General features: G+C 43.8%; 1 protein-coding gene across 2 annotated transcripts in view; it reads right to left on the reverse strand.

Annotated features, from left to right (window-relative positions):
* Positions 1 to 18233, reverse strand: part of LOC134342665 (serine/threonine-protein kinase 3/4) — a 226417-nt gene that overhangs the window by 77893 nt on the left and 130291 nt on the right. The window contains exons 10-11 of one of the 2 annotated variants that reach the window (XM_063041056.1): positions 13010 to 13161; positions 6337 to 9744 (exon numbers count right to left, since the gene is read on the reverse strand). In XM_063041056.1, the coding sequence (XP_062897126.1) occupies positions 9667 to 9744; positions 13010 to 13161 (230 nt within the window). In that variant the 3' untranslated portion in view covers positions 6337 to 9666. Of the gene's footprint in view, positions 1 to 6336; positions 9745 to 13009; positions 13162 to 18233 lie in introns of those variants that run through there. The other variant, XM_063041055.1, reaches the window with a different exon arrangement.

Below are 18233 nucleotides of genomic sequence, written 5' to 3' on the forward strand. Positions count from 1 at the left end.
TAAACCTGCTCATTAATACAAATACTTGAATGGCCAATCATGAGGCAACAACTTAATGCACAAAAGCATGCAGACATGGTCAAGAGATAGTTGTTGTTCAGACCAAACATCAGAATGTGGAAGAACTGTGATCTAAGTGACTTTGACCGTGGAATGATTGTTGGTGGCAGATGGGGTGGTTTAATTATCAGAAACTGCTGATCTGCTGGGGTTTTCACACACAACAGTCTCTAATTTACAGAGAATGGTGCGAGAAACAAAAAAAAAATCTGGTGAGCGGCATTTCCATGGGTGAAAATGTCTTGTTAATGCAAGGGGTCAGAGGAGAATGGCCAGACTGGTTCAAACTGACAGAAAAGTGACAGTAACTCAAATAACCACGCATTGCAACAGTGGTGTGCAGAAGAGCATTTCTGAATGCACAGCCCCTTGAAGTGGATGGCTACAGCAGCAGACACCACAAACATATACTCAGTAGCTACTCTATTAGGTACAGGAGGTACCTAATAAAGTGGCCACTGAGTGCAGGGTATATCATGTGACAGAGTTCAAAATAAGAGGCATAGATATAAGATAATCAGTCAGAAAACCGGGGGGGGGGGGCAGCTTTCCTTATGCAGAGAGCAGTGCAGAAGTGGAACTGAGGCAAATAGTATGAATTGTTTCTTAATACATAATGAAGGCCATTCAGTCCTATGATTCCCATTCAGCAATATAGTGAAGAAGATGCATTTCACTGTATGTTTCAATGTATATGTGACAAACAAAGCAAGTCTTTATTGTTCTTCTTTAGCCCATCAATTCAGTTCTGGTTCTCAGTGGAGTAATCCATATGGGATTACTGAGTAATCCATATGAGATTACTCCACTGAAAACCAGAACTGAATTGATGAGTAATCCCATATGTCCCACTCCTTCTCTTCTTAATTTCTGACATCTTTGCAAGTTATTCTCTCACACATCCATCTCCTATTTGATTGTGTCTGTTGTTAATCCACACTTTAAGCAATAACATATCCAATTGGCCTGTCAGCACACCTTTGAGATGTGGGAGAGAACGTGCAAACTCTGTATAGTATTCTAGATAGTTTAATGGCATTTCCAGTACACAAGTGCAAAGGAGAAGAAAATAACTGGTACTCCAGATCTGCTGTAGCAAGATAAAGAACACCATAATAATAAAAATCAGAATAAATATAAATACATAAGAGTATACGTGTGTGTGTGTATATATACACACACACATATTTATAGATTGTATGTCCACAAAGTGACACTAGGCACAGGAGTGTTTGTACAGAAGATGACTCTGACACAAGATGAAATGATAAAGTAGTGGAGGGGTGGGTTAGTGGGTGGAGGTGTTTATCAGCCTTACTGCTTAGGGAAAGTAACTGTTTTTGAGTCTAGTGATCCTGGTGCAGATGCTACATAGCTTCCTCCCTGATGGGTGTGGGACAAACAGTCCATGAGCAGAGTGGATGAGATCCTTCATGATGTTTCTGGCCCTTTTCCTGCGCCTTTCCATGTATGTGTCCTTGATGGCAGGTAAGCTGGTGCTGGTGATGCGTTGTACCCAAGTTCAGGAGCAAAGCTAGGTCCCCAGAGCTGTGAAGCAACAACACTAACTGCTGCATCACTTTGGGGAAATGCAGATGAGCACAAGGGAGGAAGGAACTGAGGACATGACTTTGAGGTTAATGGAGTGGTGGGGACAGGCATATAACGAAGTTTCAATACAGCGACCAATTTGCAATAGTCACTAACCTTTTCTCTCTCCACCTCATGGAAGCACAAGTATGCCCTCCAGCAGTGCTGATGACTGCAAGAGTGAGCAAATAAAATTCCCCACAGCTTGCATCGATGTTCAGCTAAATCATGCACACTGTCAAAAATAGAGACACAGAGCCTCTGAAGAGTGTAAATGGGAGAGAAAATTTCATACTAATTCAATTCCAGTTGTTGTACAAAGTGAACCACAAATGCTATCAATACTGACTCTGTCTTGTCTGTGGGTTCTTATTTCTTTGTTTTAGTGATTTGGTTTAAAAAAATAAGGCTTCAAAAACACAAAAGCAAAATACTGGCGTATCAGTAATGCAAACAGAAGATACTCAGCAGAACAGGCAGCATCTGTGGAAAGGAATAAACTGTTGACATTTGGGCCCGATGGCGTTCATCAGGACTGGAAAGGAAGGAGGAAAGCCAGAATGAGGAGGTGAGGGGAAGGGGAAGGAGTACATGTTGATGGGTGATAGGTGAGACCAGGTGGGTGATGCAGAGCGGATGAAGTGAGAAGCATTTTTGTGTGTGGATTACTCTGGATTTCCAGCAAATGCAGAAGCTCTTGTGTTTCTGAAATATTCAGCAGGTCAGTCAGCATGCATCTGTAATAGGAAAATACTGATTTCATGTTTCAGATTGATGACCTTTATGGACCTGAAACAAGTATTATTCTGTTGTCATCTGACCTGCCAAATAGTTCCAGTATGTTCTTTTTTATTTTGCAAGGTTTCAGTTCCTGTTTTGCACAATGTTTGCATAAGCTGCTTAAAACTAATCTGAAAGTTTCACTTTGAGGGCAAATTATTTCCAGCCTTCAGGCCCCCAGGCTCTTGGGTTCATCAATATGGTGGTGGATATTTCCTTTCCAGGATTCGAGAGGCTTATTGCTAACCTCAGCTTTCTACTACAGTAGCACAACCCTTCCCAAGGGTCAGAGTTGTTTGTGACTAAGTGAAACTTATAACAAATATTCCTTGCTCAAATTCTTATTGTAAACAAGAATCATAATCAGGTTTAATATCAATGGCATACATCACAAAATTTGCTGTTTTGCTGCACTAGTACATTGCAATACATAATAATAAAACTATAAATTACAATCAGTATATATAAAAAAGAAATTTAAATTAAATAAGCAGTGCAAAAAGAGGATAAAAATATTGAGAAGCGTTCATGGGTTCATTGTCCATTCAGAAATCTGATGTCAGAGGGGAAGAAGCTGTTCCTGAAACACTGAGTCTTCAGGCTCCTGTACCTCCTCCTTCATGATAGCAATGAGGAGAGGGGACGCCCTGGGTGATGGGGGTCCTTAATGGCGGATGCCACCTTTTTGAGGCATCGTCTTTCAAAGGCAGCCTGGATACTGGGGAGACCAGTGCCCATGATGGAGCTGGTTGAGTTTACAACTTTCTGCAGCATTTTCTGATCCCGTATTGTAGCCTCTCCATATCAAACTGTGATTCAGTTCTTAATATAAATTGCAAGCAGTAATCTGTTTGAAATTAAAAGGACACCTGGACTGGCTGAGAAGAGGTGAAGTTTGCAAAGTGAAGTGACCATGAAACTTCTTGTCTGCATTAGCCAAATGCAAGACAATGCAGCTATGCTAATTGACCTACAGAAACCAGGCTACTACAGCTAAGTTATCTGCATCCTTACTCGCAGAAGCATTTTGACCATCTGTGTGAGCTACTTCACCCCAGCAAAGGTATCTAGAAAACATCACATGTAGATGATGTCATCTAGAAGAAAACTAGATGTGGGCACCACATGTGTCTTGACGGGCCAGAAGGACACACTATGCTGTATCTCTCAATAAGATAAACTTTAGGAAGCATTGGGGGTTGCTAGGAATGACAAGGAGAATGACAAAGAACAACAAGAATTCACTTCTCAGCCTTCAGTCTGTGTAACTCAGTATGTTCTTTTAGCTTGGAAGAATTGTACCCATGTTCGGAAATACTTCGTAGTTTGTAAAACTTTTACAACTTGGAAATCTTTTATAAATCAGAAATCATCCATGAGTGTTAAATGTGTGTTAAGGATTATGTCTAAATTTATCATTAAAAATAAACTGTGTTTAAACTACTTCGTTAGCTGGAAGTATCTCCTACTTGGCTGCAAGAGAGGACCTACCACTCGAGCAGTGGATATTGGCAGCTAGACGTTGCTGCAGAGACTAGACAGGGAAGAAGGCTAGTCCTTGAAGAGCAGCTGGATAACCTCCCATACATCCATCAGATTGGGCTCAAAATCTTTTGTGTTTAGGACTTTGTAGACAGGAAACCCAATAACATCACAACATCAAAGGGAAACAGAAAATCTCAACTTGGAGTCAGAGTTACAGAGTACAGAAACAGGACCTTAGGCCCACTTCATCCATGCTGACCAAACTGTCTACCTGATCTACTCCCACTTGCCTGTGCTTGGCCAATATCCCTGCTATCCATGCACTTGTCCAAATGTTTTTTTAAATCTTGTGATTAAGATCTGCCTCTACAACTTCAAAGTCCAAAATAAATTCAAAGTACATAGACATCACCATATGAAATCCTGAGATTCATTTTCTTGCGTACATACTCAATAAATCTAATAAGCATAATGGAATCAATGAAAGACCACACCAACAGGGCAAACAAACACTGTGCAAAAAAACAACAAAGTTCAAATACAAAAAGAAAGAAAAATAGAAATAATAATAAATAAACAAACAATAAATATCGAGAACATGAGATGAAGAGTCCTTGATAGTGAGTCCATAGGTTGTGGGAACATTTCAGCGATGGGGCGGGTAACGTTATTCTCTTTGGTTCAAGAGCCTGATGGTTGAGGGGCAGTAACTGTTCCTGAAAATGATGGTGAGTCCTGAGGCTCCTGTATTTCCTGCAAGTGAAGCTGAATGAAATTATCTCCTGCTTCCTCTGGCAGCTTGTTTCATCTACCCACCACTTTCTGTGGAGAAAGTTGCTCTGCAGATCCCCTTCGAGATCTTTCCCCTCTCACATTAAACCGATACTCTGTAGTTTTAGACTCCCCTCACCTGTGCAAAAGGTTAAAGAGATTTGCTTTATATGTCAAATGCAGAGTGAAATGCGCTTTTATGCCAATGACCAACACAGTTCAAGGATATTCTGGGGTCAGCCCACCTGTGTCGCCTGCTTCCGGCAACAAAAACAGCTTGCCCAAAACTTAGTAACCCTGAACTGTACATGCTTGGAACGTAGAAGGAAACTGGAGCACCCAGATGAAACCAGCACACCCAGGGAAAAGCCAATGGTCATGGGGAGAATGTACATACTCTTTACAGACAGTGGTGGGAACTGAATCCCAACCTTAGGCTAATCAGCACACTACCACGCCTCTCCATGTCATCTGTGACCATCCAAGGCATCAGAGCCCCTCCAGTGGTCAGGGTCGACCATGATTACTATGTCCTAGATATCTATGTGATACGCAAGATATGGCAGTACAATATGGAGAGCAAGCTGTTGCCCATGCGGCAGGCTCCCCTCTCCACTCAGCTGATGAATCCAAAGGAATGGCAGAGACTGGGACAGACTGGCTCCAGCAGTGTCGCAGGAGTTACAAGTCAGTGTTGAACTCAACATTAGGGACTTAGGGACTCTAGCTCTGGATTTTTCCCTTGGGGTTTACTCCTGAAGCCTTCCCCATGAGTGGGTATAGCCACAAGGCAGCAGAGGTTTGAGTTCCAGAGATTTCCATCTCTTAGATGAGATGTCCACCACGGCTGACAAGCCCCATCTGTGCGAAGTGACTGGTTTTAAGGCACCAGTAATTTGTCTTTGCCCCTTCTCCTGTTAGTAGAACTGATGCCGCCATGAAGGCCGGGAGCTGGACTTGGTTGTCAGAGCTATTTGAGATGCTCGCCATTGGGAGCACTTAATAGGCAGTGGGAACTTATCCCCACTATCTCCTCCGGTTACGACAACCTTAAGGGATCCTATTACTACTTTATCTACACCGACACTATCCAGCCTCTCCTTATAGCTCACCACATCCTCCTGAACCATTTTTGCATTATTAGTGACATTCTTCCGATAGGCGGGTGAGCAGAACTGCGCTTGATCCTCCGAGAGAGGTCCAACCATCCAGTTGTCTAGACAGGATGATTATGTACCACGCAACATAGGCCTGAGCTATCCTGAGCAGGTGATCTTAAAGTTTGATGTCCAGTTCTGGGCTGGGACAGCATTTGAAAAGCTATTGGCCCTAGTGTCCCATCTGAAGGAAGATAATTCACCTGCAAAACTTCACAACTTTCGCTCTCTTTTTGCACTACTTATTTAAATATATATATTAAAAATATATATACACACACACACACACACACCCCCACACACACACACAGACACACACACACACACACGCACAGACACACACACACCCCCCACACACTACACACCCACACCCAGACACACACACATGCACACACCCACCCACACACACCCCCACACATACACACCCACCCACACACACCCCCCCACACACACCCCCCACACACACACACACGCACACACACACACACGCACACACATATGCACAGACACACCCCCCACACACACACACCCACACACACAGACACGCACACACAGACACGCACCCACGCACACACACACCCACGCACATACACCCACACACACACACACGCACACACATACACACCCACACGCACACATACACACACACACCCACACACACGCGCGCACACACACGCACACACACACACACACACACACACACACACACACACACACACACACACCAGAGTGGATTCCAGTTAATTGGGCTATCGGTTATTGGGGCAGCCACTTATTTGGGACAGGAGACTTCAATTATTCATTTATTTTATTTTAGCAATACAGCATGGCCCTTCGAGCCACAATCCCAATTAACCCTAATCTAATCATGGGACAATTTACGATGGTCAATTAACCCAGCCGGTATGTCTTTGGACTGTGGGAGGAAAGCAGAGCACAAACACGCATTCCATGGGGAGGATATACAGAGACTCCTTACAGTGTCTGCCATCCACTACATAATGTACTGGGTGGGCACAGGAGTACATTCAGCCAGAGACTCATTCCTCCGAGATGCAGCACAGAGCGTCATAGGAAGTCATTCCAGCCTGTGGTCATCAAACTTTACAACTCCTCCCTTGGAGGGTCAGACACCCTGAGCCGATAGGCTGGTCCTGGACTTATTTTATAATGTATTGGCATAATTTATATATTACTATTTAACTATTTATTACTATTTTTCTATTACCATTCTATTACTATTTATCATTTCCATGACTATTACTATTTACTAATAGTAATATTACTATTACTATTTATTATTTATGGAGCAACTGTAACAAAAACCAATTTCCCCCCGGGATCAATAAAGTATGACTATGACTATGACTAGAACGATGCTGGAATTCAACTCCGAAATGCCCTGAGCTGTAATAGTGTCATACTAACTGCTGCATTACCGCAGGACCGAAACAGTTTTTAACAAAATAAAACAACAAATTTCACAATAATTTCACAGTGATAATAAACCTGATTTGGATTCTATCCCAAACAAACAATTTAAACATTTTTTTGCCAAAGCTGAGTGGTGTTTGACCAAAATGTTGGGAGTGGGGTACCTTCAGAAATCCTGATCAAAACTTCAGCTAAGAAAGGGAGAATTTGATTACCTCTCTGGTGGCCTACTAAGTCAATATCCACTCCTATACCCTATGTTCATATCACGGTATTAAAATGGAGAACAAGAGAACTTGAGGTTGCACTATCTCCAGCTGGCAACTACTCCTTTGAGAGTAGGAGCATTCACTCGTGGGTGTACAGGGAATAGGTAGGGGTGGGGACAGGTTTGGTTTCAAGAACAGAGGGAGGTAATCTGACCCCTCACCACATTAGGTGTCAAATTGCACAGAGCTGTGCTGACAGCTCCTATTCCATTAGGAAAATGTATGCATGATCTATTATTCCAATTAAGACTATCAGCAGGTATCTAGACTGCTTTGAAACTATGGCATTAAAACTACAGCAGGTACAGCCAAAACCAAGGCAACCCAAGATACCCCTCAGGAGATGATTATTGAGCCACGTCTAAACTAACTGCTCTTAAATTCTGGATTTATTTTCGAATTGTCTGATTCCATTAACTATAACTGCGGGCACTGTTCAACTGCTTGGAAATTATTGATCACTAGACTTTCAAGAAATGGGCAATAGAGAGAGCTAAATAGTATTCTACAATATTACTGCAGCTGAATTCAAGACATTATCTATCAAAGACTTAATGTAGCTCCTGACCTGGAAAGAACAAAGTTATAATGAGGTGATTTAATAGTCTTACTAGTATTTTGAAGAGCTTTCATTACCATTGTAATTTTCTGGTGTTCTGCGTTGCCACTGTGGTGTAACGGTTAGCGTGACATTATTACAGCCCAGGGCGCTCTGGAGTTTAATTCTGGCGCCATTCTGTCAGGAGTCTCCGTGAATCCTCCCCACGGAATGCGTATGTGTTTCTCCAGGTGCTCCGGTTTCCTCCCACAGTTCAAAGACACAGTGGGTAGGTTAATCAGTCACTGGAAGTTGCTCCATGATTAGGTTAGGGTAAAACTGGGGTTGTGTTGTTGCTGGGGAGGCGCACTTTGAAAGGCTGGAAGGACCCTACTCTGTGCTGTGTTACTAAATAGATGACTGAGCCTAGTTATCTGAACGATCAGAAGCACTGTGCCACAAGCAGTTCTGGTTGCAAAGTTTGGCACAAGGATGCAGCTTTGCGTCTGTAATCCAGACATTCTAAAGTCTTCAGAAGTGGTGCAGGAATCCGAGACAAAAGACTTTCCAAATGGTCTCTGATGTCACTAAGCACTAAATGAGCCAAAAATTATAACACTTAAAATTTGCAATATAGACATCGGAAGTTTAAAAGAAAGATTTATAAGGATTATAACACAGCTGAAAGACTGGAACTATCTGGAAAGGTTGACCAGGTTGGAGCTATGTTCTCTATATGAGATGAAACTATGGGTGGATTCGATAAAATCCGAAGGCATTTGAAATAGTCAGATGTCTGTCAGCCGTGCAAGCAGAAAGAAATGTCGAACTTGTTACTGAGAAGAGTGGTGGTGGCGATGGTATGGAAGGCTTGAGAGGGAAATCAGATATGTGCATGAAGAAGATATAGGCAGAAGTCTATGATGTTAGAGAAGATGAAGAATGGTGAGAGGAGGCTTGCAGATTACAGAGCTCTGTTGAAATCTCCCCACCTTTACATTCAATTCCCCTGGCAACAAAACAACAATATGGTGTAGTTTCCCTTATTACCTGCTATTCCTACAGACCAGTTTTTTGCTCATCATTGTTTAGGACACCCAGATTCATAAAGTTGTTCGTAAAGTATGAATGTGACTTCTGTTGCCAGAGGTGGTGTGGCATGGCATCCATTCTGGCATCAGTGCTGCCCTCCAGTGTTTGCTCGGTGAAAACTAAGCTGGATTGCGCTCATCTGCAGACTGCTGTGGGCTTGCTCTTGCACAAGTCCCTTGATTCGTGGACTCAAGGGACTTGGCTATATTATATTCTTTAGCGTGATTATATGTTTACTATCTTATGTGTGCTATACGTGCCTTGTTCTGAAGATGGGTCTTGGCCCGAAATGTTGACTATTATTCATTTCCACAGGTGTTGCCTGACCTGCTGAGTTCCTCTAGCATTTTCTGTGTGTTGCTTTGGATTTCCAGCATCTGCAGAATTTCTTGTGTTTATATGTGCCTTGTGCTGTGTACGACAGTTGGTACTGCGTTTTGCACCTTGGCCCCAGAGGAACACCATTGTCTTTGGCTGTATTCTTGGGTATTCATGTATTGTTGAATGATAAACTTGAACTTGCTGCAAGTAGCAATGTGCTGGAGGAATTCAGCAGATCGAGCAGAATCTGTGGGAGGAAAGAAATTGCCGATGTTTCGGGTTGAAACTCCACATTAGGACTGAGAGTGGAGAGGAGAGATATAAAGAAAAGGAGTGTCGAGAAAGGATTGGGGAGGGGGATTCTAAGATGGCAGGCAGGTCATACCTCTTAGGGGAGGGGAGCGGGTGAAGTAGGAACCTATGGCATGTGAATGATAGATGGGGGCAGAAAGGAAAAATAAAAGAAAGGAGTGTGGAGGGGGGAGGGTAGTGTAATAATAGGAGTTGGAGGGAGACAGACAGGAAACATAAAGCCCCACCAGTGCTGCTACAAGTAAAGGAGGTGAGAATTAGGAGAGAGGTGAAGGACAGTTAGAACCAGATGGTGGTGGTGGGGGAATCCTTTGTGTGAAATGTGATAATGGACTCAGGAGGGGAAGGGGTAAATGGGTGAAATGGGGCTGAAGAGAGGCGGGGGGGGGAAGGGGAGGACCTGAGGACCGGCAGTGGAAGCTAACAATTAGTTACCTTCCTCATTCAGACCTATCCACATATTCCCAGTTTTCTCCCTCATGGCTTTATCGAGCTTCCCAAAAAATGACTTGGTATTATTTGCCTTTATTACATTCCATTTTCTCATCACTTCTTGGATAAAGTAATTTCCTGTATCTAGAGCAGTAGTTACCATTTGGAGTCACTGAATTATGACAAAGAGGCATTTCGTTCCCTGAGAGGGCTGAGAGTATTTTCAAAAAATATAGTATTTGGGGCTCATTTGTTTTGCTGTTCTGTTTCTAATGCTTCGTATACCTTCAGAATTTCAGAGAGTAGAAAATGTTTTGCTCTTCAGTAGTAAAATACAAATCACTCAATGTGGGCTTAACCCCAAAACAAGATCCTTCGCATCTCCAGGTCTCTCTGCTCCTATCAGCATCTTGGAGCCAAAATCCCAGCCTCCCAACAGTTGCTTACCTTCCTGCTCCTCCCAATCTCCCAACTCTCACTTACCTCATCCACCTATCAGCCCCCTTCACTCCTCTCAACTCAGTCACCACATCCCTCCCACCAACCTTCAATCACCCGGGGCTGCTCTCTGACATCAGCTGCTCCCCCACACCAAATCTTTCCAATGCCTTGTTCTCCCTGCTGTGTTCCTGGAGTCCAGCCCGGCACTCAACAAATTCATCACATGTTCATTGAAGCATAATGTAAAATCTATCATTTGCATTAATAACCAACAAGACATGAGGATGTGCTGAGGGCAGCCCATAAGTGTCACCACAGATTCTGGTGCCAACAATGTTCTTCAGAACAACACAAGCAAATTAAACACAAAACAAGTCTCTTTCCCCCCTCCCTCCCACTGACCCACCCACACAGTGCTCCAACCTCAGAAAAGGCTGTCTCTGGGTCTCCAGCGGACTCACAGACCCACAGACAGCAGGATTCATTCTTGTCCAGGTGGGATCACTCAATCCCATCTAATGTTAACTCTTCCAATCGTCTCCCCTATACCAATCCACAGCCTGACTAACTTTGGAGACAAGAAGTTAATCTACTTCTACTGTTAAACTCACTAGGGCTTAAAAACCAGCTCTTCTGAGCAGCGCCATTACAACCGACTGAGCCAAACATAATAGGAATTCTCTAGAACGTTTACAGTTGCACCATTGAAAGCATCCCATCTGGAAGCACAGCTTGGTTTGGCAACTGCTTTGCCCAAAACTGCAGAGCTGTAATTGTAGCCCAGTCCATCACAAAAACCAGCCTCCCCTCCATTAACTCTGTCTACACTTCCTGCTTCCTCAGGAAAGTGGGCAGTAATGAAGGAGCCCTCACCCATCCCGGAATTCTCTCTGCTCCCTCCCTCTTGAGCAAAAGATACAAAGACTTGCGGTCACGTACCATCAGACTCAAGGATGGCTTCTACCCTAATGCACGACTCTTGAATGGGCCAGATGAGTTCCTGAATTCACAATCGCCCTTGTCTTCACTGCAGCTTTCTCTGAACTGTAATGCTATTCTGCATTGTTCTTCTCCACGCCCCCCCCCCCACCCCACTGTCCCTTTTATAGAACATACAACAGTACAGTAAAGGAACAGGTCCTTCAGCCCATGTTTAATTAAGACAATGACACTTAATCCCATCTGCCTGCACACGGTCCACATTCTCTGCATATTCATGTGCCTATCTAAGAGTCTCTTAAACACCTCTACTGTATCCTCCACTGCTACCACACCTGGCACCCACCATCCTCTGTAAAATGAAACTATCCCACTCATCTTCGAACTGCACCTTCTAGTATTAAAAATTTCCATAAAAGTGACTGAGGTCTCCACCGATCAGAGTTGACCATGGATATTGCATCCTAGCTGACTAGATATGCAAGCCTGGGCAATACAACATCAACAGCAAGGTGTTGCCCACGTAGCAAGCTTCCCCTCTCCACCCATCTGATGAACCCAAAGGAACGGCAGAGACCGATACAGTTTGACACAAGTGACGGCACAGGAGTTGCCAGACAGCGTTAAACTCAACGTAGTCTTAGGGACTCCAGCTCCAAAATCTTCCCCAGGATTTACTCCCGAATCCTTCCCCATAAGTGTGTATGGCAGATGAGGTTTGACATCAGTTTTGCTTCTACACAAGCTACCAACCACGGTTGATGAGCCTTATCTGCCCAATCCATAAGACATGGGATCATAATTAAGCCATTTGGCGCATCGAGTCTGCGCCACCATTCCATTAAGGCTGATTTATTTTTCCTCTCAACCCTATTTTCCTGTCTTCTCCCCTTAACCTTCGATCCCTTAATAATCAAGAACTAGCAAACTCTGCTTTGAATATATAAATAAACACTTGGCTTCCAAGGCCATCTGAGGCAATGTACTTCACAAATTTTGACCCTTGGAAAGAAATAACGGGTGTCTATTTCTGCTTCTGATAATTTTACAAACTTCTGACAGGTATCCCCTCAGCGTCTGGCACTCTAGAGAAAACAAGCCAAGTTATCCACCTTCTCCTCATAGATGTAGACTAAACAGAGCTTTAAAAAGCTGCAACATAACTTCCTGCCTCTTGAAATCAATGTCTCAACTAAAAAAGGCAAACATGCCTTTTGTACCACTTTATCAACTTTCTGCGCCATGATGGACGAGTGTTTGGAATGATCTATCTGGATGGCACACAAACAAATCAACTCCACTGTATCTCTATACATGACAAGAATAAACCAATTCCAAACAATTTTTCTAATTATCAGAAAATAATCAGAAGTCTTTACATTACTCACAAATTCAAAGTCACCATCCTGTGGCACCTTCCAGTTATCAGAGCCCTGAAGTGCATTACGATTACTGTGGCTGTTCGCTTGATTCTCTTTTTCCTTCTGCTCAAAGTACTCCAGGAAAGACGGTTTACTCTGCTGTATCGTCTCATCTTTCTCTGTGAAATTGAAGCATAATATGCAGTGAGATAAAGTACATTCTGGGAAGGCAGCTCAAAGAATCAGAATCAGATTTAATATCAGCAGCATAGTGTTGTGCAAAAGTCACATATATGGAAAGGACACACATGACTTTTGCACAGTACTGTAGCAATTTTATGTATTGCACTGTACTGCTGCCGCAAAAAAAAAACAAACTTCATAACGTGTGAGTAATGATAAACCTGATTCTGATGTGGGTCTCTATTGTGGACTGAGAGTGGGAAGGGGGAAGGAAGAGCGGATGCAGTGAGAAGCACCAGAGAGGCATTCTGTAATGATCAATAAACCAATTATTTGGAATCAAATGACCTTGCCTGGTGCCTCGGGGCTGGGTGTGTTTGGACATGTGCCACCCTTTGCCCCTGGCACTCCTTCTCTGCCACCTGTCCCACACCCCTCCCGCAGTAGTCCACCCTCACCATTCCCAACTTGCTCTCCGCTCCACTTTGACAAATATAGTACTGAGCAAAAAACTTGTATGCATGTGCCTAAGACTTCTACAAGGTACTTATGTTGTGAAATTTGCTGCTAAACGGTGAAGACTGAGTCGTTCCCTACAACCTTTCAGTGTGAAACAGCATTCTAGCTGTAAGAAAATAGAAAGTTAACACCAGCCAGCCAGGAAGCTATCCAGCAATGCGTCGTGTCCTATCACTCGGTAAAAACAATGAACTGCAACATTACTCTATATATCTACTTCACCCTACACTCCTCTGGAGAACAAAAGTTGATCCATTTGATTCAGAATTAACAAATTTATCTGGTGTCAATTGTCATGTGCGGAAAAAAATGTCCTAATTTCTCCTTCCTCTACATGCAGGAGTGTTAGCTGACTTTGCTTCTGAAAAGCCTGGCTTTAGACTCTGCCTCCATTACTAGTCTTTCCCAAATTAAAAAGCTTGTTTCCTTTTCTACACTAATAGTTAATGATTAGTCACCCATACATTGAAACGTCAAAACTATAGTGAAATGCGCCATTTGCATCAAATCAAATCAGCGAGGATGTGCTGGGAGCAGCCCGCAAGTGTCGCCATACTTCTGGTGCCAACAGAGCATGCCCACAACCCACTGTAACAGTACACCTTTGGAATGTGGAAGGATACCACAGCACCCAGAGGAAGGCGAACATACTTACGCCTTACAGACAGTGTCAGGAATCAAACTCTGACTGGTGATCACTAGTGCTGTAAAGTGATGCTTTAAACTGCTGCTCTACCGTGCTCAGATATCATTCTAATAAATGCCTGGTATGTGGTGAACAGAACTGCTCACCTTACTCCAAGCAAAGCCTAATCAGACCATCATCTAGCCAAACCACCAACGTATGCATCAGTTTAAGACATAGAAAGCCATCAAACACTCCTCACACTGACCAGCACTCCTCTAGCCCTGTGTTACAAAGTGTTGAGCAGACATTTTCTTCATCACTCCCTGTCTTGCAACATCCCCAGAAGCATCAGGCTTCTGGATTCCTGGATTTTTCCGGAATGTTGTTCTACCTACGATGCAGCAAAGTGCACCTCCTCCAGAGTCCGATGATATGAGATGTGTGGGCTGATGAGTTATGCTGGGTTGGGCTGCCTAGTCTCCAGACAGAACAGATCAACCAGACTCAGGCTGAAAGGCAAAAGATACAAGGGGCATAAAGAATACTTACATTTTTAAAAAAACAGAACATGGATAAGATCTGGAACTCACTGGCTGCGGATGGTGAAAAATTGTCAGAGAGAGAAACATGTACCTACAGAATCCCTGAAGTTAGAATTGTCCAAGGGAATGCCCATTGTGTCTGTGGTCTCTTTAGATTATTCCCCTTTCTTGGTCCACAAAGGCAGATTTATTGATAGAATTTATCTAACGGTCCACTTTTAATTACACACCAAGTGATGGCAACAATAAATTCACATAGTGCTTTTAACCCAATAAAACAAATGCTTTACAAGAGGATTAGTTTTTCTATATTCATTTTAGAGAGACAGTGTGGTTACGGTTACAAAGAGCTCATGCTGTCCAACAACATCCACGTGACCAACTAACCTACTAACCCACATGTCTCTGGGATGTGGAAAGGGAACTGGAACACTAGGAGGAAATCTACAATGAGATCCTACAAACTCCTTACAGACAGTGTCGGAATTGAACCCAGGTCACCAGCTCTGGAATGGCGTACGTTAACCACTACACCATAACATTTCAAAGTGGGCCTGTGGTCAACAGAGCAGGCTGGAGGTTCAGTCAAAGGCTTTGCATCAAAACAGCTGAAACCACAGATTGCAGCAGAGGAGAGGAGTGATGTGATGTGATGTGACATCTAAGGGAGCTGAAAGATGTCACAGGATTTTCAGCTGCCCACTGTTTACAGACAGGAGGAAAGAGGCAATGAAGGGTTTTGAAACATGCATGAGGGCTTTAAAACTGAAGTGCTGGTAGGAGAGCACGTGGTTAAGGAGAATTTTGTATAAATTCAAGTTTATGTAGGAAGGAAGACACGTGCATATACACTGAAATGTTTTTTGATATTGCAGCAAACTGTCTCTAATGCTTAACTCAAGAGGCTAATCTATAGAGGTTCCCAATTTAGGGAGTCATACAGCATGGAACCACCCCTCTGGTAGAACGAGTCTCAGTTGTCTGCATTAGGCCCATATCCCTCTGAACCAGGGACTCCTATGCCACAGACCCCAGGTTGGGAACGCCTGCTCTAAACCTTTCTTATTCACGTACCTGTCCAAGTGCTTTTTAAATGTTGTTAATCTACCTGTCTCAACCACGTTTTCTGTCAGTTCATTCCGTATACAGACCACCCTCTGGGTAGAAATGTTGTCCTAAAGTTCCTATTAAATCCCTCCCCTTATCTTTCCTCTCCCAATTATTCCTATATTTTTTTAGCAGTGCTTATATCAAGCATTTTTTCAATATTAAAAATTAGTAGGCACAAGTCCCAAATAGATCGGGTTATAAAGAGTTTCTGCGCATTGGCCTTCATAAATCAGAGTACTGAAATTGAATAAGACGTTGGTGAGGCCATATTTGGAGTACTGTATGCAGTTCTGATCATCTACCTACAGAAAGATATCAATAAGATTGAAAGAGTGCAGAGAAAATTTACAAGGATGCTGCCATAACTTGAAGACCTGAATTACAGAGAAAGGTTGAATAGGTTAGGATTTTTTTCTCTGAAGCATAGGAGATTGAGGGGAGATTTGATAGAGGTCAAATTATAAGTATAGATGGGGTAAATGCAAACAGGCTTTTTCCACTGAGATTCAGTGAGACTACGAGAGGTCATGGGTTAAGGGTGAAAGGTGAAATGTTCAAGGGGAACACGAGGGGGAACTTTTTCACTCAGAAGGTGGTGAGTGTGGAACGAGCTGCCAGCAGAAGTGGTGGATATGAGTTTGATTTTAACACTTGGGTGTAATTTAGATAGGTACATAGTTGGGAGGGGTATGGAGAGCTGATGGGACTAGGCAGATTGATAGCTCGGCTTGGACTCAATGTTCTCTGACTTAAAGCTTACCATTTATGAATTCCTTTTACTATGACTTGAGAACTACCACTGATAATTTAAGAAAGATGAGTTAGCCATTAATTTAAATTAAGGGAGTGGGAAGTAGTTTGAATTAATGATCTTGATCCATCATTTCCATTATGGATATCATATGCTCCTCTCTAAACTCACACAGAGGAAGAAGATAACTGTTAAATAGACAAGCAACATACATCAAAGTTGCTGGTGAACGCAGCAGGCCAGGCAGCATCTGTAGGAAGAGGTGCAGTCGACGTTTCAGGCCGAGACCCTTCGTCAGGACTAACTGAAGGAAGAGTGAGTAAGGGATTTGAAAGCTGGAGGGGGAGGGGGAGATGCAAAATGATAGGAGAAGACAGGAGGGGGAGGGATAGAGCCGAGAGCTGGACAGGTGATAGGCAAAAGGGGATACGAGAGGATCATGGGACAGGAGGTCCGGGAAGAAGGACGGTGGGGGGGTGACCCAGAGGATGGGCAAGAGGTATATTCAGAGGGACAGAGGGAGAAAAAGGAGAGTGAGAGAAAGAATGTGCGCATAAAAATGAGTAACAGATGGGGTACGAGGGGGAGGTGGGGCCTTAGCAGAAGTTAGAGAAGTCGATGTTCATGCCATCAGGTTGGAGGCTACCCAGACGGAATATAAGGTGTTGTTCCTCCAACCTGAGTGCGGCTTCATCTTTACAGTAGAGGAGGCCGTGGATAGACATGTCAGAATGGGAATGGGATGTGGAATTAAAATGTGTGGCCACTGGGAGATCCTGCTTTCTCTGGCAGACAGAGCGTAGATGTTCAGCAAAGCGGTCTCCCAGTCTGCGTTGGGTCTCGCCAATATATAAAAGGCCACATCGGGAAGTATTCTCCGTAACTTCCGCCACCTCCAACGGGATCCCACCACTAAGCACATCTTTCCCTCCCCGCCTCTCTCTGCATTCCGCAGGGATCGCTCCCTACACAACTCCCTCGTCCATTCGTCCCCCCCATCCCTCCCCACTGATCTCCCTCCTGGCACTTATCCGTGTAAGCGGAACAAGTGCTACACATGCCCTTACACTTCCTCCCTTACCACCATTCAGGGCCCCAAACAGTCCTTCCAGGTGAGGCATCACTTCACCTGTGAGTCGACTGGGGTGATATACTGCGTCCGGTGCTCCCGATGTGGCCTTTTATATATTGGCAAGACCCGATGCAGACTGGGAGACCGCTTTACGAGAATACACATAAAATTAAGATGTTTGCTGGCCTGGGCTAGCATCAGTGGCATCAGCAGTTGGTCTGCCACCTGCCCTCAGGGGAAGGAGAGATAAGGAACAATGGAGCAGCGTCTGGAGATGTGTAATGAAGGGATGTGGGAGAGAGAGCTGTCTGGAGCGGCTCCCCCTTTGAACCTTGAACTGTTTGAAGTGATGGACAGGCGATACCCCAGCAGGGGGATAAAAAGGGACAGGTTCGCTAAAGACGGACACACACGCCACCCGAGGTAACGAGACCCTGGAAGCGGTG

The sequence above is a fragment of the Mobula hypostoma genome, chromosome 2, assembly GCF_963921235.1.
Source record: "Mobula hypostoma chromosome 2, sMobHyp1.1, whole genome shotgun sequence".
Taxonomy (NCBI): domain Eukaryota; kingdom Metazoa; phylum Chordata; class Chondrichthyes; order Myliobatiformes; family Myliobatidae; genus Mobula; species Mobula hypostoma.